The sequence below is a fragment of the Rhinolophus sinicus genome, linkage group LG06 (assembly GCF_036562045.2).
Source record: "Rhinolophus sinicus isolate RSC01 linkage group LG06, ASM3656204v1, whole genome shotgun sequence".
In the NCBI taxonomy this organism is placed as follows: Eukaryota; Metazoa; Chordata; class Mammalia; order Chiroptera; family Rhinolophidae; genus Rhinolophus; species Rhinolophus sinicus.
In genome coordinates this window covers 81,892,471-81,919,540 of record NC_133756.1, presented here as the reverse complement: position 1 = coordinate 81,919,540, position 27,070 = coordinate 81,892,471, and the positions used below count along the sequence as shown (strand labels likewise).

Sequence of the window (27,070 nt, the reverse complement as noted above, 5' to 3'; positions counted from 1 at the left end):
TTGCGGCTTCTTCGTCCATGTTCCAAGCATGGTGCCCAAACTCAATCACAGCTTCCATCACACTGGATCACGACCATGAGTTCCTGGGACACCACCGTGGTCTTTGTATCTCCTTGGCGTGGCAGGAGTACCTGACACAGAATATGCACTGATATGGTTGGTTAATGTATGATTAAGTGGGCAGAACCCAAACCTAAGGAACAAAACTCAGAATCGAAACTGAGGATGTCTGGGTACCGGTGGGCAATTTCAATTTTCTACCTAGGGTACTAGTAGAACATCCAATGACAAATTTTTCAGGTCGTGAAACTTTTATTTCTGAAAACCTCCTGGAGGCTACTGTGGAAATTAGTGTTGCCCTCTCCCCTCCCCACCCCCACCCCTAGACTTGAAAACATGTAACCAGGCTCTTCAGACTCTGAACAGCAACACTAGTCAACTCCAGCCTGCTCTTCAAGTGCAATCTTTCCCCCAAGTGGCCACCTGCCTGGGCTGGGCTGGGCTGGGCTGGGCTGATCTGCTTGAACCCTGCCTCTGGGAGTCATAGCACTACCAGACAGGCCCAAGCAAGGTGAGGAGAATGGGACTGGGGAGGAACGGGTGTCCCAGAGAAAAGGCTGGAGAAGGTCCAGGCCTTTAGCTGGAGAAGAAGCCAGGCACACGGATGGTTTGCAGGAGCAGGGCAACTGGGATCCTTTAGAAGCGCTGTTTGGAGGGCCTAGGTCAGCTTTCTCTTCACGGCAGTTTTCATATTGGTGATGTTTCTGGAACAACTGAGAGGTGAAAGCTGAAGAATGCTGAAAAGAAACTCCGAAGTCCCAGAACAGCACTGGGAATGAGGTATAACTGTCCACCTGAATTTTCCCAGCCTCTGAGGGGCCCAAGGAGAAGCCACATCCATTTCTTTATGCCTTGGTTGTAGCCCTTGAATGCAGCAACAGTTGTGGCTCTCTTTGTCTTAGATTTTCCCAGTAGCCCAAATGAGGATTCATTCCCTGAGTATCTCAAAGGGGCCACTCCATCCGGTCCCTTGAGGCCTGGAACCTTCCACAGGACTCTAGAGCGGCACAGTTTCTATGAGTCTCTCAGAGTTCTTGGAGTGACTGATGCTGGCTCTCCTAGCTCCAGGAATTTTTGGAGAATCTTTTAAAATATATCTACTTCTATTTCTTAAATATAAAAATAAAATGAAATCCACCCCCAGCAGCCTGCGGCTAAACAAGAAGAATGAGCCCTGTTCATAGCCGTCGGCATGGACGGCTGCAGTGCAGTCACCCGTCCACATCCACAGCACCGGCCGGAGGTCTGAGAGAACAGGATGCTTGTAAGGCCAACAGGAACATCTTCCTGTTAGGGACAGTCCAGGCTCCCCAACGAAACCCGTTACTGTTCCTGGACAGTGATGGTGTCACCTAGGCTGCCAGGTGGCTGCTCATTCTGGGCTAGTCTCTGAGTCAAGGTCAGAGGAGCAAGAATTCCTGATGTGAGGGTCTTCCAGGCCCTTCCCGGGGCTCTACCTCCTCCATCTATTGTAGACACCCCTGTAGAGACCTCCACAATGCCCAAACTGTTGTCTTCGGTTTACTACTTCCAGCCTGGGATTTGGGAAGAGCTGATAACTCTCCTGGTTTCTGAAGAACTTGGGAGAGCAATACACAACACACACACACACACACACACACACACACAACACACACACACACACACACGCGCATGTGCATATTTCCAGAGGCAGCAGACAGTGGAGATGGCAGTAACAAAGGTGTCTGGTGTCTTTTCGCCCAGATGACGTTGCAAACGGCCCAGTCACTTTGGCCAGTCTTTGCAGCAGTCAGCGCTGTGAGGTGGACCAGGACAGCTACTTAGGATTTCCGGAAGCGTACCTCACTCTGAGGAAGGGAACAGGGAGAATAGCGTGAGGGTTTGCCTGGTGAACCCATAATGCAGATACAAAGGTGGGGATTCAGAGCCTAAAATTCAGTCCACCTGTCACCTGGCACCGCCCCTCAAAGAAGACGCACAATAAAGGGAAAAAGATGGAAGCAGCTTCTAAGAGACCCACATTCTGGATTTCAGGAGCAGCCTTTCTCTATCCCCATCTGAGCTCTCTACTGTTCCACCCTTGCCCAGGCAGAGAAGGGAAGGGCATAGCATGTCTGCTTTACAGATAAGACAGTAGGCCCAGGGAAGGTAGGGGCTGAGCTGGGTCAGCAGAAGTGGGGGTGAATCCCCACTTTGACTTCAGGTCCCCATGGGACCAACTTTCTGCCAAAGAGGGGAGGCCTCCTACCCTCAGTGGTGTACCCACAACTCAACCATCACTGAGAGCGAAGAGTAATATTGGGGCCGGCACTCAGTGTAGGCTCACCCCTTTTCAAACACTTTGAGCTCTGTTCTGCAGGAAGAAGAGAAGGAAAGGAACACAGGAAGCTGGGGTTGGACCCATACTGGATTCTTGTTCTGGTCTTCTGCACTGTGTGAACACCCCCAAATACGAGGGCAAGAGGGAACCTCAGCCGAGACCCTGGGGAAAGCCTGGACCTTCTTCCAGGTACCCTGCCTCTGGGAGTCCCCACGGCTTGGCGAGTGCTCCGTGCGAGCTCTCACCTCCATCTTGCTGTAGATCCAAGGAAGGAGTTCTGTCACTTTGGTGTACACACCAGGTTTGTTTCTCTGGCCACAGCCCGTGCCCCAGCTGGTGACTCCTGCCAGGTACCAGCGGTTGTTCTGCTCACAGACCAGGGGGCCCCCACTGTCTCCCTACAAGGGAGAACATGCACATCAGCAGGGTGGGAGAGCTGGTCCTTGAGCAGAAAATTGTGGGCACACGATTCCCACTCCAATCCCAACACCCCAACCTCCCCCCACCCCCCGGGGTCCTGGAACATAAGCACCACCCAGAAGCAGCCCCACCTGGCAAGAGTCTCTGCCTCCCCGAAGGTCCCCAGCGCACATCATCCTTGGGGTAAGGTAACTGTCATAGACCGAGTAGTCGTTGCACTTCCTGTAGTCAATGAGGCTGACCTGCACCTCCCGGAGGAAGGGGGATGTCTTCTCTTCAGTGAGGTGGACAGAGGAGAGAGAGGAGGGGAAGGGACTAAGACTCTGCGCAGCTCTGTGGCCGTCTAGCTGCCCCTCAGCACCAGACTCACAGCTTCCTGGGAGTGGAGGGCACCATTCCCGTGCTTGGCCGCTCAGAACACATGGGCACACACACGCTTGCAGCAGACAGAGCTCACCACATATAACAAAGACATACACATACATGGACAAACTCACAGCCTATCAAGCTAGCTTGCACGTTGCACAATGCTTTTCTGTACTCAAAGCACTACCCAATATATCATTTCATTTGTTTTCAGTAACTATGTGCCCTTAACATGTATAATTAACCCATTTACAGGTAAAGATGTTCAGAATTACAGAAGTGACTTGCCCACAGTTACACAGCTAGTCAGTTATGGACCCAAGCACAGAAAAAGCTGCTCCCCAGCCAGCCAGCACTCCACCACACTGAGCAGAGAACATGGCCTAAGTCTCACAGCTGGCCAGCCAGGCCGTGGCACGCTCCGGTCTCATATAAACGACCCAACAGAGCCGACCTCAGACAAGGCCACTCTGTGACCATGATAAGCTGGGGCAAAACACAACCATTTCATGATCTGGTTAAGTATAGACGACAACAAGGTCATTCACTGTGCAAACCACAACAGTACCAAACACCCCCTCCCAGACAACAGGAGTGGCTGCTGCTTCTTTACCAAGCACGGCTTTAGACCCAGTCTATTCATAACTTCCAGATGAGATTCTTTGGAGACCCAATCATGGACTTATCCTGCTTCCTAAAAGAATCCAATCTAAAGAAACGATCCACTTCCTTGAACCCCCCCCCCCCCCAAACCACCCAAGTCCTGTGCTGAGTCCTTTCTAATACCTCTTATCAAAAGTGCCATGGTTCTCCATGGTGTCCTTCAGTGCAATGAGCAATGAACCCAACTTGCTCAACTATAAGGGTTTCCTTGAGGGTCTTGGCTGGAGGGCATTGTCATAATAACTGCTTTTACATATACACAGGTATATACACACACATTCACATCCCATGAATCTATATACCCAAACCCTCATCTACATAGGACCTTACCTATCTACCCTGACACATCATCCCCGCACACTCCACACAGATACACACGTATACAGGCACACACATGCACACACAAACACAGAGTCTGGCATCTCTCCCTCTCACCATCTGTCTCCTTGGTCTTGCCAAAGCCTGTGATCCAGCAGGTCTCATTGAGGGTGAAGGTCTGTCCATGCATGGGGAGGCAGGCAGGGTGGATGTGAGCTGCAACAAGACCTCAAGGCATCAGTGAAGGGACAAGGTTAGAGGTTTAGGTGGAGGGGCAGGAGTATCAATATCCTAGGAGGCCCCTTCTTGTCCCCAGGGTAGTCCTGAATCTTCCAGGGCCTCAGACTAACCGATCACTTTATCTTGACCCCCAGCCTTCACGGTGCTGCTGGAGTCCCCCCAAAACATTCTGACTTCAGTGGATGCCATGTGGGCAGAAGAATGTGCCTTGGGAGCTCCCCTGTACCAAATGGATACTGAGTGACTGAGGGTCTCTCCTGGCTGAGCCTCCTCCCTGCATGTCCACCAGAGCCAGGAGCTGCAGCAGGCTAAGTCTCATGTATTATGGCCGTGGTGTCTCAGTGGAGTGTCCAGTCTGGTCTGGGAAGGGTACCTGCTGGTTGGCCAGGGCGCAAGGCGGGGTGAGACCATACCTCTCCCCGCTGGAAGAGCATACCCTTAGGGGCACAGCCCACAAAACAGCTGCTCACTTGCTCCCATGATCAATAACAATTAGAAGGTGCTGTTGTGTACCACTTCATAAGCTCCTCTGAGGACTGGTGTCCCTAGATGGACTGGGGCAACAACCACCAAAGTCCAATTTGCAACAACAAAATATTAGTTGATAGATAGAATGTTTGTAGTGTTCTCAGTTGTTTGTTTTGTTCACTGCAGCTTCCTACACTTAGAATAGGGCCTGACACATATAAAGTGTTCAACAAATATTAAAAGAAAGAGAGACAGGAGGGAGGGAGAATGAATATTAAATTCTCTTATAAACTGGGCTTTAAGCACTGGTATCTAACACACCTGTCTGCTGGAGAGTAAACACATCAAAATAAATGAAGGAATAGCGTCAATTGTTAACAAAAAAAGCAAAACATGATTTCTTAAAATATTCTATTTTTGAGACATAGAGCCTTGAAAATATGTAACTGTTATATATTCCACTAATTTTTATGGGGGAATTAAATTTACCAGTGAGTTTTCCTGACTTTTCTTAGTACTGTGACTTCAAAGTGCTCAGCCTGCCATATGAGTGTAAGAAAACTTGCCCTGATTTCTAAACCAATCAGGGAACATGGCCTGACCACAGGGCTACATAAACCTGAGCTGCGATTCTCAGACAGCGATCTGCTTCCTGCCCAGTGGCCTAGCAGAATCTGGAAAGGGACTGCCATAGTCTGAAAAGCATATGCAATATTGTAATACTTTTATGTGTGTTTTTTTCATTTGGTTATTAAAATTATTTAATTTGATTTGGAATTCCAAATAATATTAAGGGGGTAAGGGTGGTGGGAGGTAGCATACGAATGGTTAGCCAAATGGAGCCTGGGTTTTACAAGGTTGGTAAGGCCTGTATTGGTCCTGCAGACTGACTTCCCCCTTTCATGTGTGTATGAGGGGCAGGGCAAGGGCTGACGGGCACCCCTTACCTTATAGTTCTGGGTAGTACAGACAAGGCTGGAGGGAGCAGGAGAACAGATTTCTTGCCCACTAGTGGGCGTGGTTCTGGGACAACCCTGCCCCACTGAGCTCTGCCAAGATTTCTTCCTCCTCATACCACCCTGATGAGCTAACTACTGACTCACTGACACTGCCTCCATAACTAATGTGCCAGGAAAGACCAGCTCATAGGCCAAGAGCACGAGAAAGGCTGGACTAACCAGAGAGCCTTCCAAGGCTTCCAAAAATCCCAGTCCACCATAGCTGTCCTCCCCCAGGCAGGCCTCCCTAGCCTGCCAAGACTGATTATGTGCCCCTGTCTGTGCCACCATGGCTTCCCCAGCTCCCCTCAGCATCGCATCATTGGTCTCTACTGGCTGTCTTTGTGTGTGTCACCATTGTGTTCTATTTGCAATTGCCAACTACAGAACCCACAAAAAGTGGACACTCAGTATTGGATAAGTGAATAAATGAGTGAATGAATGAATTAATGAAGGCTTCTTTGGTCTCCTGATAATTTCAGTAGTATTTCCATCATGCAGCCTCATTTGGTCCTCAGCTCCATCCTGATGGCAATTGGTTGTTTGAATGTGTACTCATCTTGTGTCTTCAACTGCAGTGTTAGCACTTGCCAGCTGAGAGCCCAGTGAGAAGAGCGTTGTTTGGGAGGTAGACTGACCTGGATCCAGTCCTGGAGCTGCCCCTTATTGCTCCATGGCCTCTGATAATTATCTCTCTACAGCTCCAGCTCCTCGTATGTAAAGTGAAGCTAATAATAGTACTTGCTGCACAGGAGTGGTTGTGAAGAGTAAATGAAATCATAGATGTAATATGCCTACACCAGTGTCTGGCCCCTGTTAAGTGCCCAGTGAATACCACTGAAACAATTTAATCTATTTATATTGACGATATTGTATCCAAGCCCTGGCTCTGTCACCAATTTGCAATGTAAGATGTGTCATTTAGGGCAAACTTATTTCCGACCTCTGGGCTTCAGTTCCCCCGACTGTAAAATAGCGATGTTCCATTAAGTGATCTCTGAGTCTGACTTGCGCCATGCTGAGGCTCTGGGACCCCGACAGACGCTGCCAAGTGCAAGGGCTGGGCCCCAAAGGCTGTTAGGATGAGCCAGGGTGGGGTGGACAGGCGTTGATTCACTCACCAGACAGGGTCAGGGGCTTGGAGAGCCGCACGAGGGCGATGTCGTAGTCGTCCTCCTCGTCGCTGTAGTTGCCGTTGATGATGATCTGGGCAATGGAGGAGGCCTCAGGAAGCTGGCGCAGGTTGTTGGTGCCTGCGTACACCTTCCAACCCTCCAGGACCTTCTCCTTGGTCCTGCAAGAGCCCCAGGAGAGCATGGTCCACTCACCCGCCTGGCAGAGCCCACCGGCAGCATCTGCTACACACGGGAGCTGCAACCCTGGACACCAGCTGGGGGGCAGGAGGATGGATGAAATGACCTCCGGAGGGAGCCCTCTATTTTAGCGCAGGGGTCCCAAACAATCCCCTCTCTCGAAAAAGCCATTCTGCACTGGCTCTCTGCACCTTACAACAGAAAGGGGGTGGGGATGAATAGGATCTCTGTAAGCAGGCACTCCACTGTCTCCTCTGCACACCACTAAGGATCAAATAAGGTGGGCAGGACACATCTCAATGGTATTGTCCTCAGCAGAAACGGAGCTTAGGCCCCTGAGTCCTTTCTTGTCTATGAACTCAAAGGGACAAGCCTAGCTGGTGACTGTCAGAAGCTGGCTGCATTACAACCCCTCCCCTCAAACCTTCATCCCTCAGTTCATGGGACAGTGGCCCTGATTTCCTGGGCTCCTCTCCTGTAAGTTACAGGAAGCAGTGACAAACCCAAAGCCTTTTTATTTCAGCTTGTTCTTCAGAGGCAGGCTCCCAAGTCCTTCCTCCTGCCTGCCTCGTTCTCCTTAGGGGCCATCAAGCAAAGGCATTTTCTTGTTCTGGGCCTAGCAAATCATGCCCCTGGCCATGCAAATGCCGCCTGGCCCTCACCAAGCCCTCCTCCACGGAGGAGAGAGAAATCACGCTGTGATCAGCCCTTCCTGGAGATCCCGAACCCCAGCAGCGTTGCATCACCAGCCCCCTCAGGCACTTACACAAAGAAGCAGTGGGCAGCGGTGAGCACCCACTGGGCGTCGATCAGCGTGCCCCCACAAACGTGGGTGGTGCCGTAGTGCAGACTGACTTGCCAAGGCCACTTGCTCTCTGGGGCCAGTGCCCCTCCCACGATCCGCCCCGTCATGGCCCTCAGTCCACAGTCTGGGGGGAAGCAGAAGAGACAATCTGTGAACTCTGCTTCTCTCAGAGCCCTGCCATGCTCCCTGGGCCCAGGGCAGGCCTGGGCAGCCTGGTCCTGAAGGCACCCACCCACCCGTGGACGCCACTTTGCTCACTTAATCTGATCCACAGTAGCCGTTTCCTGCCAAAGCAGAGCTCCCACATGGTGGTTAGCTTTCTGGGATCCTCCAGTGGGAATTTGGATCCAGGCAGGTTCCTCTTTCCTCGCACTCATTCATTCTTTCATTAATTTGATAAATGCTTCCTAAGTGCCCCATGCTCTGGGCTTGAGCTAGACATCAGGGTCACAATGGTGACTCTCAGGACTGCCCTCAGGAAGTCAGGTAGATCAAGTCTACATGACATGAATTGATTGGCGCTGTGATGGGGATTTCTACCGTCTCCAAACAAAGGAGAAATCAGCTTCCCGTGATGCACAGGTAGGTTTGTGCCCACTTGGTTCCCCAGTGGGGCATTTAGTGCTATTGGGGGTGCTTCATTCTAAGGGAACATTTCCAAACATGTTCTGGAGTGAGTCATTCCCCCAAAACCACGAAGAAAGAGGGCAGCTCTTGGAGCTTGTTCAGACGTGTGTTCTTTTCTCTTTGAAGGGGGAGAGAGTGAGGAGCCAGAGGTGGTCTGAGGGGGTAGTCACTCTGTCCTTAGCACCGTGTGACTGGCCCACTCAGAGTAGCACTGCTGCCTGCTCATTACTGAGAGCACAGCATTGTGGACCAATTAACACCTTGGGTTTTGGGGTCAGACTCGTGGTCAAATACCATCTCCTCACCTACCAGAAGTCTGACCTTAAGCAAAATGAACATTTCAATCTCTTTTCAATAAGTGGACAATAACGGCACCTGCCTTGTGAGAATTAAATGAATCATATTTGTAAAGAGATAGGCACAGTGCTTTGTACATAGAATGTGCTCAGTAAAGTTTGACTCTAAGTCTAGATTTCAATCTAATTCTTTGTCTATTGGTATAGGAGCTTTAGTCGGCCCAGACCTGCTCTCCCAGGCCTCTGTCCCCTGCCCAGAATCCAGAAGACTTGAATGGCTTCCTTGGTATGAGCGAGGTTACTGGGCAGAAAGGTCAGGAGAAAGGGAAATGCTGTGCTGGAACTGCCCCAGTGCTTTACCGGGATCCTAGCCCTGAAGCAAGCCTGCTGGCTAAGCCCTTCTTCCTAGTGGACCCCCAGGGCTGACCATCTCCCCCAAAGAGGTCCCACCCCTCTGCCCTATGACTCCCACCCCACACAGGCCACAATCCAGGATGAAGAGCATCTTCTTACGGGAACAATGGAGAGAGACATACCGCTGGGAAGGACATTCAGACCTGAAGGAAAAAAGACAGAAGGTAGGAAAAAGGTACATTAGCCACCTCCTCTAGGAAGCCTTCTCTGATTGAATTCTGCTCAGTACCTGTCCCATTTCTTTTGCACAAGAAAATGGAGATTCTGACCTTCTCCCCATTGCTGGGTATAGGCCCTCCCAGTGCTTTCTCCAGGAGTAGGGATGGCTTAGTGCAAAGCATCTCCACACTTTTTCCCACCCCCCACTTTCTAGTGGATGATTGCACACATTGGTCAGATAAACATGCTTTGAAATCATGATTCCGTTGTCCCAGCACCTTTCCACAATTAAACAGGTGGCCTAATGCTCCTCTGACAGAGTACCTCAATGCTCACCAGCAACGATACATGCAAACCACTTAGCACAAAGCAGGCATCCAGAACGCAGCTAATTCACTTCCCTTCCCTCCCCACCCCTTCTCCCAGAGCCCTGTTTTTTCTGTCATCTCCCAAGGTAAATACTGGTGGAGCGTCCCCCCAACCTCTCCCTCAGTGGGGTCATGACAGAGGAGGCTGGTGCCTCCCAGGTGGGCCTCCTGCCCCTGACCACGGGCACCTGACACTCCCCTGCTGCTGTTCCTCCTCCCCACCCCAAGCTCACTCCCCACAGCAGTGTTCACTCCAAATGCCTGGCTGACTGGAGGCCCCAAAGTTTGTTAATTGTCTCTGGCAACCAGGTAAACTCTTGGGGACACCCCTGACCTTGAGGTGCTTTCTGCACCAAGCCTCAATAAGAAGTTAGGAGGCAGGGGGCAAATAAGTTCTGTTTCTGAGATGCTCCTGACATTCATGATGGACTCCTAGAGGCTGGGTCCCAGAAAGTCCAAAGGGGTGCAGGGAGTCCCTGCACTGCCTCAGTCCCCTGCTCACAGACAGGCAGCCCGGCCATACCTGTAGAGGCTTTCCTGGACAGTGGAGTTGTATTCAGAGATCGAGAAACTGCTGGTAAAATCCCTGTGGGCCACCTCTGTTGTCCGATAAGCACTGCAAGGGAAGAGAGAGGAAAAATAAGCCCCCTTGACATAGAGTCCACTCCCAGTCCTCCAGCTGGCATGAGTCCTGGCCAGCCCTGCTGACGGAGGACAGAGGCTGTGGTCTGACGTCACCCAAATATCCCCCCACTGCCCTCCATTAGCTCTGTGTGTTAGCCCAGTAGTTCCCAATGTGTGGTCCCCACCCAGACTGGCAGTATTAGCACCGCCTGAGAATTTATAAGAAATGCAAATTCTTGGGCCCTACCCGAGACTTACCGAATAAGGAGCTTGGGTTCTGTGTTTTAACAGGCTCTCCAGGTGATAATGATGCACGATCAAGTTTGACAAACACTGATCTAGCCCTTTTCTATCCAAACTGTGATCCGTGGACCAGCAGCAGGAGCATCACCCTGGCCCTGCTGAGCCAGACTCTGCATCTTAAAGGTCCTCATTAACATGAGGTTTGCATATATTAAAGTTTGTGAATCCTTTACGCACTCACTGGATGTCACAGCACAATGTGCCTAAGAATCACTTCAGGTGTTTGCTAAGCAGGTTCTAAATACTAATCCCAGAGATTATGATTTGAGGTGCATTTTAACAAGCACCCCAGGTCACTGTGATGTGGGCGACCCATGGACCACTACCCCCACTATCCGTGCTGCTCTTGTGTGCATTCCTAGAACATGGACACTCTTGCATGAGAGTGTGCCCTTGTGCGTGCTGTTCCAGTCTCTGCTCTCCTCCCAGCGCAGTCAGGCATCCCCTTCATTGTGTGCCCATAGAGCTTTGCACATATCTTATCATTACACGCACATTATGCTATAATGATTGGTTTAAGCCTCTCTCACCCACCCCATACTAGACGTTCTCCAACAGCAGGGATCTTGTCTTGCTCCTTTGTGTGTGGGTGCCACAAATTAAAAGCTCAATGAATGTTCTTTGACTAAATGACACTATCTACTGAAACCTGAGGGAGGCTAAGACTTGCATAAGGTCATATTAACTCCATAATAAAAGATATCCATGGTCTTCCGACTATAGCACCAAGATCTCCCTTTCACAAATGGAAACTCTGAGGCTGAGATGGGGATGGAGAACTGGTTCTAAGTCCCAGCCCCCAAGCCTGGTTTTCTAGGTGCTTGTACAGAGAGCCCACAGTGAGATCCTAAACCCTTCTCCCCACAACCTCACACACATTGGTGAGCCACAAAACTAGTTGGCTTGAAAATTCTGACCAAGAGGGAGGAAGCAGGTGACCATGTGGCCTGCAAATCAGGACTCCTTCAAGCCAGAAGGTCATTGTCCACCTTTCCCCTCCTCCACCTACCAGCATCAACTTCTTTGTTTAAAATCTTTAGACAAAAATTCTTATGACTGGACCACAGCGGCCCATCCCATTCCCATTTGATGAGTTCTAGCCCAAGCACAACTGCTATAGCTCAAAGTCCAGTGAAGGTTTCCAAAAGCAGAAGAAGAAGACGAGACCTGCCCACATGCCTCCCCATCTCACAGGACTACCTTGACCATTAAACGTGACAGTGGGCACGGGTGTGCTTGGATGCAAAGAACAAGACAGGAGAGTGATCCTATTGCAGATCTACAAAGAATTACTTTGGCCTCATGGAAATAGCTTGCCCCAGACTCATAAGATCCCAGGGCCACTGCCTCTTTGAATAAGTCAAGGGTGTCCTGAGCTAATGACCTCAACCCTGGTCCCCAAGATTCTCTTCAATATGGGATTCCTGCAATGAGCCTGAGACACCCTTGCAAACGGCCCAAGACATCCCTGAAGCCAGGACCCTGGGGGAAGGTGTACCTCTGAAAACCCAGCTGCTGGCAGGTCTTCACTGAGTAGGAATTGTTCCAGCTGTCGCTGCAGACCGGAATCCACTGATGGGAGGATCCAGAGTAGACTTTAAGAAGAGATTTGTCCCAGTCAAACCTCACTGCAGGGCAAGAAAAGGGAAAGGAAGGTCTTCAGCACCCAGGAAGCTCCAAGTTCTTGGGGAGTCAGCTGAGAAAGCCTCTGAGATGCTGCTGTCTTGAGGCTCCTTGCTGAGGCCTTGGAAACACCCAGGAGCTTGGCCTGGGAGGTGATGATCATAGCCAGTGCTCAGAAGCACAAGACACTCAGTAAGAGCAGAGCCAAGGTGCTGGGGTCGGGCTGAAAGCTCTCCATCTGACAGGATCCAGGGGGCCATTGCTGGGAGAAGGGGCAGGCACTGCCAGGGGCCATCACTCCTACAGGGCAGTGACATGCCCAAACGAGAGCATGACAAGGGGAATAAAGTTTATGATCTGACAGTGCTCACGGGACAGGCTCAGTCACAGATGGATGCAATCGTGGGTGAGGATACATGTAAACACATAGGTACAATGGATTGGACGTGCACCCACATCAGGCCTATACATGCACATGGGAAAGCCACCGAGGACCAGAGCTCAATGACATCTTTGCGCTCACCTAAGCCACCCATTTACAAACTGACCTTCATGAAACCATAAAGATGGAAGTCAGCTCCTCTGCTGGCCAAAGAGGAGAGGCACAATGATGACGCTCTGGACCCCACACCTGCCTCCAGCCAGAGAAGATTTGTTTTGCTCAGTCTGATAGTTGGGAATTGTCAGATTTTATTCGAGAACCACCAAGTTTGTCCAACCCACTCATTTTGCAGATTAGGAAACTGAGGCTCAGAGAAGGTAAGAGAATTGCCCCAGTCACAAAGCACTCAAAGCCAGGTTTCAAACACAGCCTTCTGTGATTAGAATACAGTTCCTTTGATTCTCTGTCCATTGCCTCCCATTTGAGTTTGCAGTCACCGGAGTACACACATGCACACACGCACACTTATGCCCCGCTTGCTTACCACAGCCCAGCTCATCGCTCTTCATCTTGCAGTCCACCACTCCATCACAGCGCATAGAGTGCATGGGGCATCTTTCTACCGGCTCCTTGTACTTGATTCCTGTGTGGCCCCGCCAGAAATGGACTGGAGAAAACGAAGCAGACAGCTGTGTCACTGACAGCCCCAGAGAAACAAGACACTGAGCAGCCCAAGGCCCTGGGGGTTCTGAGACACCGACCTGCAATCCCTCTTGGACTCTGGGGCTCTCGTCCCCCATCTGTATGGAGAGAAAGGCTGCTCAGGAATGCTCCAGAATGCTCCAGAAAGCTCCTGCAAGCAGGGCAGCACCAGGCAGACTAGAGCAGCCACCCAGAGAAAGAGAAGGAGACAGAGAAGGAGGGAGGTGTGGCGGTAGGCACTACTTTGGGAGCGCCCCTGCCCTACATGCTGGCCAGAGTAGTGGCCAAAAAACCACTTCCTCCAGCATTCCAGAGCCCCTTCTCAGAACCCTTTGTCTCTGTGCTTTGCAAGCGTCAAAGCAGAGAAATTTCTAAATCCACAGTCACACACGTGCAACCACTACCTGCCCTGTTTTCTCAAAGGTGGTCCCACCAACCTCAGGAGCTCCTGGATTTTCTTCCTCCTCCTCCTCTCCCCTAAACAAAGGATGTCTCCTATGCTCAGTTATTGCCCTATCAGTTGTCTTTATGCCTTTCAATGTCTTCCCACTCAACAAGCAACTCTAGGTGGCTGATTCCCTGATGTACAATCTTTACAAACCATCTGTAAAAATCAGCCTCATGACTCCCTCTGTCTCTAATACCTATTTCTTTCCAAACTAGGAACTGTCATCCCTCCTGCCTGGATATACTTCACCTTGAATGCCAAAGAAACCTGAGTTCTGACTATTCACCCTGCCTCTTGCCTACCACCGACTCCTGGCCCTGACCCCCAACTTCGCCCCCTGGCCCCACCAGGCTCTCAGTCACCCAAGGCAAAGGTCACCGTTGTGTGACTGCTCCTTCTAGGTCCAGACACCAATCCCTCCTGATCTCTTGGATGCGCCCTCTTCTCCATGCCCTGGTCTTCCCCATCCCCACGCCCTGTGCACGGAGCCTCCCGGAATCACCCGGATGTGTAGTGGGGAGAGCTCAGGATGGGAAGTCGGGGCTGACCTCTAGTTCTGACCCCCTGCTGGCCTAGCTGCTCAGTGACCACCTCCCCGGGTGGGAGGTCTGAGGTCAAAGGACTTCAGGAAATGTTGTGAATCACACCGAGAGCTATAACTAATCAGGGAGCCTGCCCTCAGATGCCACCTTACCCCTCCACAGGTTGTTTTCTACTGTTCTCAGTGGACTGCAGGGAGTCCCACTGGGGCAATACCTTACGTGGGGAAGGGAGGGAGAGCAGGGCAGTGAGTTCCAGAGGAGGGTCACATGGATACCATGTGACAGGCACCATGCCGAGGCCTTTACATGTATTGTGACAGTGACGCCTCCTCCTTGTCAGGCAAGTGGGGAAAGCGAGGCTCGGGAAGTCAAGCTGGTCACATAGCTGGAAAGTGGCAGAGCCGGGATGCTTCGGCAAGTCTGTCTGGTACGAAAGCTGTATTCTTAACCAGCACACAACTCCCCGGAGCAGCCCTCTTCCTCAAAGAGCTCTGCAGCCAGGTGTTTCTATGTCATCACCCACTCCACTCTTTACCACATGCTGCCTCTTTAATGGAATGCTTACCCCTCATCCAGGCATTTACAGCTGTCTACAACGTAGCCATGTTTTACCCAAGCAAAGAGACAGTCTCCAGTTCCCTAAATGTATATTCTCGTCTCTGGTTAGTGGGTCCCTTCCCTCTCCGCATGCTGACCTTGCCCATCTGCCCCACGTTTCCCGCAGCTGCTCATCCCACTCAGAGGCCCTGTCCCCGATTCTCTCCCGTTTTCCAGTTCCTCTTCTCGCCCCACAGCCTTCATGAGCTGGCCTCTGCCTCCCCAGGCCACACAGCTGTCACCTGTTCCTGACAGACACACTCACACACATTTGGCCTGCATTCTTACCCGCTATGTCTCCCAGAAGACTGTAATCTCCCTGAGGACCGGGCGGTATGATGTGTGTTCCCCCCTTTGCTTCCTCCTAAAGTCTCCCATTGTTCTGGGTTCATGTGAACACACTGGCAGAGAGCCCGGGGACATGTCCTGAGTGTCTTTTCCAAAGGGGGGGGGGAATCGTGGGTGCCTGAACTGCTGAACACTTTATCCTGTTGACAGAAAATGCCTGAAAGACTTTTCTTAATGAGGGTTTTTTATGTTTGTTTTTTTTAATGAGTAGCATTTTTAGAGTGGAATTTTGTGCCAGGCATTGTGCCATTATCTCACTTATTCCTCAAAACCCAGTGAAGTCCTTATGAGAGTTTACTGGGCACATAGTAAGTTGAATGAATGAACAAATGAATTTTATCCCCTATGAAGATGCAGAAACTGAGCTCTGGGTGACCTAAACTGCCGGGGTAAGCTGCACAGTGAGAAGCACAGATGGAACCCAAGCCCAGGTTCCTCTGACTTCCCAAGCTCTTAACCCAGTACCATTTGCAGGAGTGGCCCTCTGTGGACATGGTAGCTGGGTAAGGGTATGTTCCCCAGTCTTCTCTCCCTGGCGTGTGTCCCATCCCCAGACACCGCTCCACCCGGCAGTGACCACGGCCAGTCCTGCTCCCTCCGTTAAACTCACAGAGAATGATGAGCGACACCACCAGGACGATGAGGAGGAGGACACAGCCAATGAGTGGCAGCCGCTTCTGGCCCTCCTGCCAGGTGAACTTGGGCAGGCTGACACCTAGGAGCGGGGCGATAGCAGGGAAAGGTGAGGCTGTGAGAGAGGAATCCAGCCCAGTAGTGCCTAACCAGGAGCCCGTGCCCTGGAAATCTGCACTCTGACGCAGACTGTGCAGCCTCCAAAGTGACACCTGCTTTGTTGGTTGGGTTCCTAGCCCCTCCCCCATTCGCCCCAATGTTCCACTGTCTGGGGTTTGCATGTAATGGTTCCTTCCTGCCCTCACCCCCCCAGATCTCCCACTGCCACCTCTGCCCATTCTCCCTCCTCCCACACATTATTATCCAGGGGGTAGAGGAGCAGAGAGTGCCAACTACAAGATTTCCTCCCCACCCATGGACTGCTTCTCTGTTCCTCTTGCATTCCCTGCAGCATCCCCCTTACCTGGGCTTTCACTGGTGGCCCTCGTGGCTGGTGCTGACGTAGCAGGAGCTGCCCGGACAGGTACAGCCCCCACTGGTGTTGCTCTAACAAGGTACACTCTGGTTGGAGACGATGTTGTGGAGGCAGGCCTGGCAGATGATGACCTGGACGGTGATGCCCGGGCTGGGGCTGTCCGGGCTGGAGACATCCTTGCTGGGGAAGCATTCTGAAAGCAGAGTGAAGGCATCCCTTAGGCTGTTCCCCTGCCAACCCACCCAACTGTCAGCCCTGCTGAGCTAGGAAAGAAACACTCTGGGGCAAGCAGCTAGGGGGTGAGCAGAGCCCCCAGACAGGGAAGCATCTGAGAAGACGTGAGTGTCCAAAGATAAAATGAAGTTCAAAGAGCCTGCTGTCTCCAGCTCCCTACAGTCTCTCCCCATCACAGCCATTGCAGAGATGGGCAGAGGGCAGTGGGCCATCTGCCTGGATCTTGGGAGCACCCGCTTTGGCCACACATGTCTAGGGACCCTCAAAGAAGAGGCTGCTGGACTGGCCCTTCACTCTGAGAGTCGCTCAAGGAGATGTGGTCCCCTGTGGGAGAAGTAACCAGCCTTTCCACCCTCTTCACTTCCACTTCCCTACATCCTGCCCTTTTCTTTTGTGTATGTGTTAGGTTATAAAATATTGGTTTTACTATGAGCTGTTGTCAAAAAGCATGAAAAGACTACTTAAGAAAAGCCCCAACCTGCCTTATACTCCACCATTCTCAGTAACCCCAGAATTCACACACACATGCACCGGTACATCAAGGAAACTGGAAAGGCAGGATGTAGGAAGAGAAGAAGGTATAGGCTGGGATATGATTCCACCACCCGTGGATGAAATCCTTAATCCTACTCAGCCGTAGGATTTATTAATTTATATTTGGTACTTTAATGTATAGTTATAGAGGACTTGACATGCTCTAAGTGGCTTATGTGTATTTACTCGTTTAATCCGCAGAACTCTATGAGGTAGGAACATTTATTATACCCATTTTGCATAGGGGAAGACAGAGAAAGAGAGGCTTAGCAAATTGATGAAAATAGCAGAGCCAAGCTGTGAGCCCAGCAAGTCAAGCTCTGGAGGCAATGCTTTAACCACTAGGCTTTGCTGCCCCTTATGGGAGGGGTGCATGAGATGATGCAGCAGCCGGCCATAGCAGACAATCGATGCATGCCCGTCCTGTTGTCCCCTGGAAAGCCTGAGCCTTTGGGTGCTCTACATCTGGAAGAGGGAGCCAGTGGGCAGTCAGGGCTTATGGAAAGGGTTTGAGCAGCCTCAGGTGACTGTCAAGTCCTGGTCTGTAAGACCTCCACTGCCTGTCACCAGTTTAGTCATCTTCTCACCTCCTCTGGCTCCTAACATCTAACTCTTCACCTTCCTTCACACCATCTTTGCCTCCTCTAGCCCCCCTCTAGAAGCCCCCGGAGCTGCAGCAGGAGCTGGGAACTGACCTGGCCCAGGGGTCACATCTGACCCTCATTATAACTTCTGCTGAACACTGACTGGCTGCTCAGGAGGGCAGGTCTCCCAGGAACAGCAGGAATAGTGGAGGAAGCACACCCTGCTTGGGGACCCTGCGTTGGGGACACAGTCATCAGGGCTGCACGGAGGAGACAGGACCTGGACTTCTGGCACCTCTGTCTCCTCCCTCACCTTCCACTGTGCTTACAAGTGTTTGACATTATTATTGAGCTGACCAGTTCATAGAAAGTCCTCCTCATTAGAACATCCAGTCCGCGTCAGCACCATCAACCCTACCACATAAGCTTTTTTTAAAAATTCCCTCTTCTAAGAATCAGAGATAATTGATTTGGTCACTTCCTCGTTTTTCTGGGGATGGTGGGACGACATTGGGCTCGCCAGAAGCAGAGGCCAGAAGCCACTCTCCCAGGGAGCCACTGGGGTTAATTAATGGATGTGGATAAATGCACACGAGTCCTGATGCCCCAGCCAGCTGAGCCGGGACCTAAGGCGGCTGCTTGCTGCTGCTGAACCAAACGAACCAGAGCTCAGATTTCCATCTCACCCTCATTGTCTAGAGACCAGATTTCCATAAAATGAAAACAAACTAGCCCCTGGAAACCTCACAGGACTGGGCGAGGAGGCATGGTGAGGAAATGCGGAAGCATAGAATGCATCTGTTGACAGCACTGGCTTTGAAGTCAGGCAGACTTGGGTCCCAGTCCTAGGCCTAGCAGTGTGACCTTGGGCAAGCCACTTAACTTTCTATTTTCTTTTTCTTTCTCTTAATCTATAGAATAGGATTAATAATCCTGAGGATTCAATGAGATAAATAGGAAAGCCCTCTCCTCTGCCTGCCACACAGCAGCTGGACAGGCAATGGTCGTTCCTCTCCACCTTCGCATCGGCACACACAGCGCCAACAGTGCTGAGATTTAACAGCCATGGGGCATGGCCAAAGGGCTCAAGGGTGGTGTGAGCTCATCTTAGGGAGAAAAGAGGATGCTGGACAAAGGCCAGCCTAAGCTCCTTCAATGAGAGGGATGAGCCCCGGCTGTGTAGGGCCCTGTGTTTCCCACCAGTGGTGGCTTGGGCCTCGGCATCTGCCCAGGACCCTGGCATTGTGGCACTCAACTGGCCTCTCAGACCTCCATCCCTGTCACATTCTTACTATAAGTATTCCCCAGTCTCGGGGGAAATGCGCATCATTCCATACAATAAAATGATAACAGCTCACAAAACTTTGGAGTTTACAACAAACTTCCATGTCTCTAGCCTCATGAGGTCTTCACTCCATTCTTGAGAAGTTGGTGTTTTTAGAAGCCCATCTTACAGATGAGCAAACCCAACCAGAGCTTAGATTGCTCAGAATCCCATAGTCAGGAATCTGGCCCAAGCCTGTGTACATCTCGAGGCAGCAGCAAGAGCCCCCTGGCGCAGTCTTCTCCCTGGAACCTGTGCACAGGGGCTCATTCTGCATTAGTGCCGTGGCTTGAGAACTGTGGCCGGGCCCTTGCAGGGCTGGGAGCACCACGGGAAGCCTGGGGGTGGGGCTGGGGGTGCCCACAGGAATCTCCGTCTTGTGGTACTTTCCACTGGGAGCCAGGGTTGGGCCCTGTGACCTGCCAGAAGCAAGCAGAGCCTGGTGGATGGGACCAGCAGAGTCACAGTCATCAAGCACACTCTATGCCAGCTGGACAAGTGACTTAACCTCTTTACACCTCAGTTCCCTTATCTGTATGGTGAGCTAATCACTTTGCTTCATAGCATTGCAGTGATAGATAATACGTGTAAAGGAAGGACTTGGTGACTATTAACTGTGATGGTGGGTGTGTGTTTATGTGTTTGTCTGTAAAAGATGCTGGGCTAGAAATGGAAAAATATGTGTTCAAATATGACTTCATCCATTCCCAACTGGGTGACCTTGGGCAAGTAAGTTCACATCTCAGTGTCTTCACACATGTAAAATGAACCCAATCCTGTTGCCGTCCCCCAGATAACAAAGAATAAACATGAAGGAGCCTGGTGTATAATTGTGTGCTACCATAGTAAAGATAAGAGCCCACCAGGCACTTTACTTGATCCCATTTCAACCTCATAGCAGCTCTTTGTGGTTCATATTTTTAACCTTATTATACAGATTTTGAAACTGAGGTCCAAGTTGGTTAAGAACACGCCCAAATTCACATCTCAGGTAGGAGCACATAGTCTCGACCAACAGTCTCTGAACACCCACAGTAACGTCCTTCATTTTTTTGGCGCTCACAATTTTCCAAGAGCTTTCACACTCATTACTTCATTTGATTCTCACAAGCCTTCCATTTAGCCAGCTGGACAGGTATTATTATTCCCAGTTTATACACAAGGTGAGGAAATTGGAGTTCAGAGGGAGTAACGAGCATGCCTAATGCCCCTCAACTGACTGGTGGTCTTGTAGGGACTCTCACAATCTTCTGCTATCCAGTCAGGAGCTCAGGCTATCTCCATCTAGACGGGCCCATGATCCTGGTCCTGTTACCCCATCGTGATGGGCAGGAACTAAGGGGCCAACCTGAAGGAAAGAGAGCTGAAAGGCAGGGAGAAACCCAGAGGAAGACAATGGGAAGACTTGGGAGAGGCTGGAGCAGCAGGAGGGAGTTAGAGCAGAGAGGGAAATGGTAGTGGGTGGGCACAGTGGAAAGGCAGGGGCAACCAGAAAGGCAGAGACCTAAACCTTGTTTGTCCCTCTCTCCAATGCTTGTTCTACTTGCAGGCAGTTCCCAATGTGCCCACCCACAGCCTCAGCCAGCAGGAAGCAGGGAGGAGAGGCCCTGGGGTCCAGGCAGGACACCTACCTGGGTCCCTCTTCTCTGAGTCTGGAGGCAGGTGGGATATGGACCCAGAGAGCCAGAAGGACGGACTCTTTGGCTCTTTGGCTCTGAGTCTCAGTTGCCCTCTATAAAGTCTCTCACAGTTGGGAAGTATGGGGTGTGGGGATGGAGGGAAAACTGGGGTGGGAACAGAAAGGGCAATATTCAAGAAAAAGCCAGAGGCCCAGGAGGCCCTGGCATCAGTAGAGCGGGTGCTGTGGTGTCAGAGCTGGTAAGAGGCGGGTGGAGAGTTTCTGGCCCCACAGACCACGGCAAGAAGAGAATCCTGGGACCCCAAGTCCCACATGAGAACTGCCCATGTGAGGAGCTGCAAACTCCAGCAGGGAGAGCAAGATGGAAGGGCTGCCCCAAGTCCAGAGGAAAGCAGCCACCAGTGTGCAGTTCTCTGCTTCAGCCCCTTGAATCTGAACCTCAACCCAAACCATGGCAGAAGCTTGGGAGAGTTCTCATTTTCTAGGACCACAGAATAGGATATTCCACAGCCATCCTGCTTTACCCATTTCACAGTCTGCCACCTGACTCTGCTGGAAGTTCTTCCTGATGTCTAACCTATGACAGCAGTAATTCATTTCATTTCCTCAATTCTTGGGGAGCAATGCTGAGACTCCAGCCTCCCTTCCTAGAGGCCCGACCTCACCCTCAGAGCAGATACCTTGAGCACATGGGGAATAGGGAAGGGAGAAGACTTCTTGCTCAAGGTCCCTAGATAGAAGGGGCATACCCAAGACCAGAACCGTCCCAACTCCTTTGTCAGTGACCAGAAGATCCAGGAATGGGACTCAGATGACCAACTCTTTGGCCATGGCTTCAGGCTCTCCACAAGCTGCCTGTAGACCAGAGGCTTCTCAACCTGCCCGGGGTGGGGAGGGGGGCAGGTGGACAGGGCAGAGCCAGAGCATAGGTAACTTTGGGCCATTTCCTTGGCATAGTATTGCCAGTCATTCTTTCCTGGCCCTGTCTCTCCTCCCCACCCACCCTGGAGTGGTCTCTGGGGTTACCCCCTGGGGTAATACAGTCTTGAGCCCTCACCATGTCATGGACCAGCCCTACACCCCAGGCTGTCACTGCTACCACCTACCTGTGCCTGTGTAGCTCCCAGGGGTCCCCACTCCAAACTCATCCAGCCCCCTCAAGATGATCTGGGCCAGGAAGTGTCATGGCTGGAAGACAGGCGGGGCAGTGGGCCACAGGAAGGCAGGGAGAGTGCTGAAAAGAGCCGTCCCCATGCCAGGGCTCTTTCCAAGCCCTTTCCTGAACAGGAGTTGGTAAAGATTATCATTCCCATTTTATGGAGAAGGAAATAGAGGCCCAAAACATTTGTGTTGCTTTGCCCAAAGTCGCTCAGGTATGTCTTAGAGCATAACAGGGATGAAAACCCAAGGCTCCTGTACCTGGTTCAATACTCTCTATGCCACAGCTTCCAGGGGTAGGTTCCCCACCCCAAGGTGAATGGGGCATTTTTATGATTTCTTGTGGCAGACTCTGCCCCGTGGACGCTTACCTGGTGGGGGATGGGAGTAAGTTAACAAGCCACCGAGTGTGTCCCACTGAGACCTCTCTGGGTCTCCTGCAGGCCCAGCTAGCAATGTCACTGATGAGAGGCTGTGCTGAGTGATGTCACAGCCACCTCACGGATTGCTTCACCACAGTGGCTATGTGGGTGGTTATTGCCATGGATTGAGTCCCAGGCTTTGCACATAGACTGTTCTCCAACCTGCTACACCTGCAGCAGCAGCAGAAACCAACACATCTTCATGGCCCAAGGTCAGGTCCATCAGAGACACTTCAAGTCCAGCCCAAGGTGCCTGGGCCTCACGCCTCAACCCTGGGCCCCCCTTCATAAAGCCCTACCCCAGATCAGGCTGGGCATATGACAGGCTGTCACAGCTGGAAGGCTCTTGAAAACCTTCTAGTTCAACCCTTTATCCTACTGATGAGGCAAGTAAGGCCCAGAAAGGCCCTAAGGTCACACAGCCAGCTGGAGGCAGTGCCAGGACCAGAACCCTGATCTTGCAGCTTCCGTCCTTGCACAGCACTGTGCCCTGCCGCTGCCAGGGTAAGGGGACCAGGCTCTGCCAGAAACAATCCCTCACCAGCCCTAAGCCCCTACGGCAGTTTTTGTCTCTCAATGATCCTGAGTACTGAGAATTTTCAAAGGGGTGGGAATAGGCAGGACCCTGGGCCGACACCCTAACCCTTTAAGCTAGGTAGAAGTGGAAGCACTAGGGGCACCAGGAAAGCTCAGGAGCTCCCTTTGATGGGACCTAACAAGGCCCCCTGCCTGTTGGGAGCCTAGGGAGCCCCTGGGCCGTGGGGCAGGGGAGGCCTGAACCCATTCCAGTGTGGACTGGCCTGGACTGAACTGGCCTCCGTGGAACTGGTCTGGACTGGACTGGACCAGATCATGGCTTCTTTCCCATTCTCACTGCTTAACTAGGCTTCATTGTACCTCTTGGTACATAGGGCTCCCTCCTGCTCTCCCCTCCCTGAACCCAGAGAAACCCCACAGATATGGACTCCCCTCAGAACACAGGCAGATTCCCCATCACCTCCTCCCACCCAGTGTTAACCACAGGGACCTCCTTCAGCCTGAAATCAAACTGGGCTCCAAACTAAGAAGCCAGAGCCACGAGGCCTCTCTTGCCCCAGGTATGGGAGACACAAGGGCATCTTGCTTCTGCTCCTACGTACATGTGTGATCTAGGGGATAGTCACATCCCTCTCTGGATCTCAGCTCCTTAACGTACAAAAGGAGGGGGTTGGACAATCAGCTCTTTTCCAGCAGGGCTCCACAGAGCATTCAAGGTTCTATGGAGATGCCTGGGAGACCAGATTAGTAGGCAAAGGGCTCTGAGTCCTTTACCCCACTTCAAACAGAGAAGATTCATTTCTCGGTTGTATACAATGAGCTCCACATAAGATTTCATTTCAACAAAGCCTGCTGCTACATAGAGCTTGAAAATTGCTGGCCTGGGTGAGCACTAAAGTTCCTTCTAGTTTATGATGCCTCCTATACTCATGAAAAAGTCTGGGGTTTCCCGTTAGAACAGAATCAAAACACCTCCTTGCTCACTCATTCATTCATCAAATAGTTTAAAGAACATTGAGTGACCATAGTTGCCAAGCAAATAATATTTGACTGCCCAGGAACTCGCTGCCTCAGTTTCTTCCCATGTGTTGACAGAGTTCAGGGCTGGTACATTATGGGGGCTATCTGGACATTCCAGGTATTGCTTCCCTGTAAGAGGAGCCAGCCTCCACCTGGTGCTGCCAAGGCCTCCACGTGGCTGACAAAGGCCAGGGTTCCCGGAGCTGGCTTCCTTCATGCCTCCCACCCAGCACCCTGCCTGCCTGGCTGGGCACAGTCCACCTCTGTTGTTGCTGTACCAAGAAGAAGCTGTTTTGCCAAAATAAGACACGTAAGCTAAGTGGCTATTGTTACATCAGTCAGCCTTCCCGCCCAGCTCCCCAGCCTGGAGCCCCATAAACACACTCCCACACATTTGTGCTCATGTTTGCTAAGTCACAGGGACAATGCAGGGGGCAGCAGGGAGAGATGGGCCAGATGGAAGTCTGCTCAGCACCAAAAACAACATGAAACATACAGGTCTCAGGTGAGAGCAGCATGCCTGCAAGGGGCAAAGGGCAGATGTCAGGGATTCTGGGGATCTCTGCACTATGAGGTCTGGGGGATGGCAGAGTCACCTGAACCTACTAGTCTGTCATCTTGGGGAATCTGCCCAGCCTCCTCTGGGGAAGGCACCTCATCAGGACCAGCCCGGGGACCCCAGCCATTCTTCAGTCCATAGCATCTGTGGTCCTAGACTAATTGAGAACCTGTTCCTCTTTCAAACCCAGTATAAGAAAAGTCACTGCAAAGGATTGTTGCTTTATCAGTGGGCCTACTTCAGTCTTTCTTTAATAAACATTGTACTTCTTTAAGCATGTGGAATGGGACTCACTTTGAAACAACACAAAATACACATTATTTTTCAAGAACAAGTGCACATAGCCAGTGTGGTGTACCTGTAATTCCATTCTGTATAATTTCAGAGACTGTCACAGAACCACAAAAGGGTGTCTGAGAGCAATTTGTCCAACCCTTTGCTTTAACAGGTAGAAAAACAGAAGCATGGAGAGAAGATATTTGTCCAGTGTTTTTTGAGGATCCTGGACCAGTCTTACATGTGAAAGACACTATCCTAAGACTCCTTCAAGTAGATACTATTTTTATTCCATTTTGCAGAAAAAGAAACTAAGGTACAAAAGGTTAAATGATTTGCCCAAAGTCATAGCTGACCTGGAACTCAGTCAGCGTTCTGTCTACCACATCATGCAGCTTCTGTTGTGAATACAGAGAAGCCGAAAGCCTTCTCCACCCCTTTTCCAAGATCTTCCTGAAGATCCAACCAGCTCACACAAGGGCTTCATCAGGCTTACGTCCACTGGCCACCATCTTTCTCACTATTTTATGGAGCTGAAGAACAAAAACTGCAGTGCATCTCTGCAATGAAGCCCTCAGGGAAAAGGCATGATCTTAGAGGACCAGTTACTCCCAGTCGGCTCCCACTCAGTTCAATCAGCTTTAAGAAGTCTGCTGTGATATGATTAAGAGCCTCAGGCAGCTCTCCCTGCCCCACCTCAGGCTCAGTATCTTGGAGTTTCCGCCTTAAACAAGGGGGCAAATTTAAGAACTTTAAATAAGGAAGCAGTGGTTCACTTCTTTCGTAAGTTAGGACTGTCTCCCAGAATGAACGCAGCACTTACCACACCATTTGATACTTATTCTACCAATAATGAAAAGCCTGCTCTCCACCCTATGCCCCTCCAGTGACCTTTCATGTTGGGCCCTGACTCTGGACAGATGTGCCTCCTAGGCAGGTATCCCTCTGTCACGCTGCCCAGGAAGTGCCCTTACCACCCTTCAGACAGCTCAGCCCTTCTCACTCTTTGTGTTTATGGACCCAACACGTTGACTCCCAGCAAGTTACCAAGGAACATGGTTGCGAGTGTGGGTTCAATCTCTGCATGCCCCAGACAAAACTCCATTCTCTCTGTATACCACCCTTATTGCTTACCCGAGGCTGCAATGAGCCCCAGAGGCCTAGGACAAAATGACATTGATGGGGTAGGGACATGAACCAAGGAGATCACAGCAAACGGCAGAGGAGAAAGCCTGAGAAAGAAAAGTCAAGATGTGGGAGGTGATAGTAAAGGTTGCAGAAACATATCTGGGGTTCAGAATGGACCACAAGCCAACTATAAGCCAGAACATAGGCTGAACTCATCCTTCTGAAACCCAGCATTGCCCATTCTTCCCAGAGTCCCAGATTCTACCAAATCAGTAAAAAAAAAAAAAAGAAGGTGAAAGGGAGTAGAAAATAAGACCTAAGGAGAGGTTAGAGGCCAAAAGAAATGTCCCTCAAGAAAAGAAAGCTGAGGCACAGTTGAACAAAATCTTTGGAAGCTTTCACATGTATATGCTTTTCCACAGAGCACCTTTAGCAGCTCTCTACCACCACCAAGAGCAGAAGAAGAGGAAAGGAACCTGAACTGTAGCAGAAGGAATTATGGATAAACATAAGGAAACACTTTCCAAGCATGAATTTTATTAACCATGAAAATAAGTGACCCAAGGATGGCAAAAAATCCCCTTGAAGATCTTAAATGTATAGAGTGACATATTTTAGGATGGATTATGAGTCTAGTGAGGGGGTCGCCAAGATAACGTAGAAGCCCAGTTAGAATGCTAAGGTTCCATATTCTCAGACCAGCAAAGGTGGTGATCTAACAGCATAGATGTCCTGGCAGAGGTGCTCATAGGCCACAGAGCGGAAGCTCAGAATTCAGCTGCACTGCCCTGGGGTGTTTCCTGACCAGACTCCAAAGCCCATCAGCTTCTCTCTCCTTCCTAGAAGTCCCTCCTAGGAATCATGGGAAAGAGGCCAAGCGATCTTGATCCTAAGTAGTTTCAAACTACAAAAACTGCATTCAATTTCCCCCCCGCCCCAAACCTGAGGCACACAGGTGGCAGTCCCCACCTATCTCCAAGCCACATCCCTGCTTCCTCAGCTCTAGGAGGTTCTGGCCCGAGGCCCACAGACACTCACCGGGTGGCTGTCCCTTTCCATGTTCTCCCCAGGGCTGAGGCTTCCAGGCTCAGCTGATATCGACAGGAAGATCCATGTTGGCCCCTGGCTTCCCGGGCATGTGGGGAAAAGGGGCTGGAGGGC

At 51.1% G+C, this 27,070-nt stretch overlaps 1 protein-coding gene across 1 annotated transcript; it reads right to left on the bottom strand.

Annotated features, from left to right (window-relative positions):
* Positions 1–417: 417 nt before the first annotated feature.
* On the bottom strand, positions 418–27,070 carry TMPRSS13 (transmembrane serine protease 13). Its single transcript, XM_019716186.2, has 13 exons — positions 26,948–27,070; positions 16,483–16,687; positions 15,997–16,101; positions 13,294–13,416; positions 12,243–12,372; positions 10,341–10,433; positions 9,390–9,433; positions 7,915–8,077; positions 6,957–7,129; positions 4,247–4,345; positions 2,914–3,056; positions 2,608–2,760; positions 418–1,889 (listed from the first exon to the last, which is right to left on the bottom strand). Exons 1-13 carry the CDS (start codon positions 26,966–26,968, stop codon positions 1,863–1,865), a joined length of 1,479 nt encoding a protein of 492 aa, XP_019571745.2. The 5' UTR covers positions 26,969–27,070; the 3' UTR covers positions 418–1,862.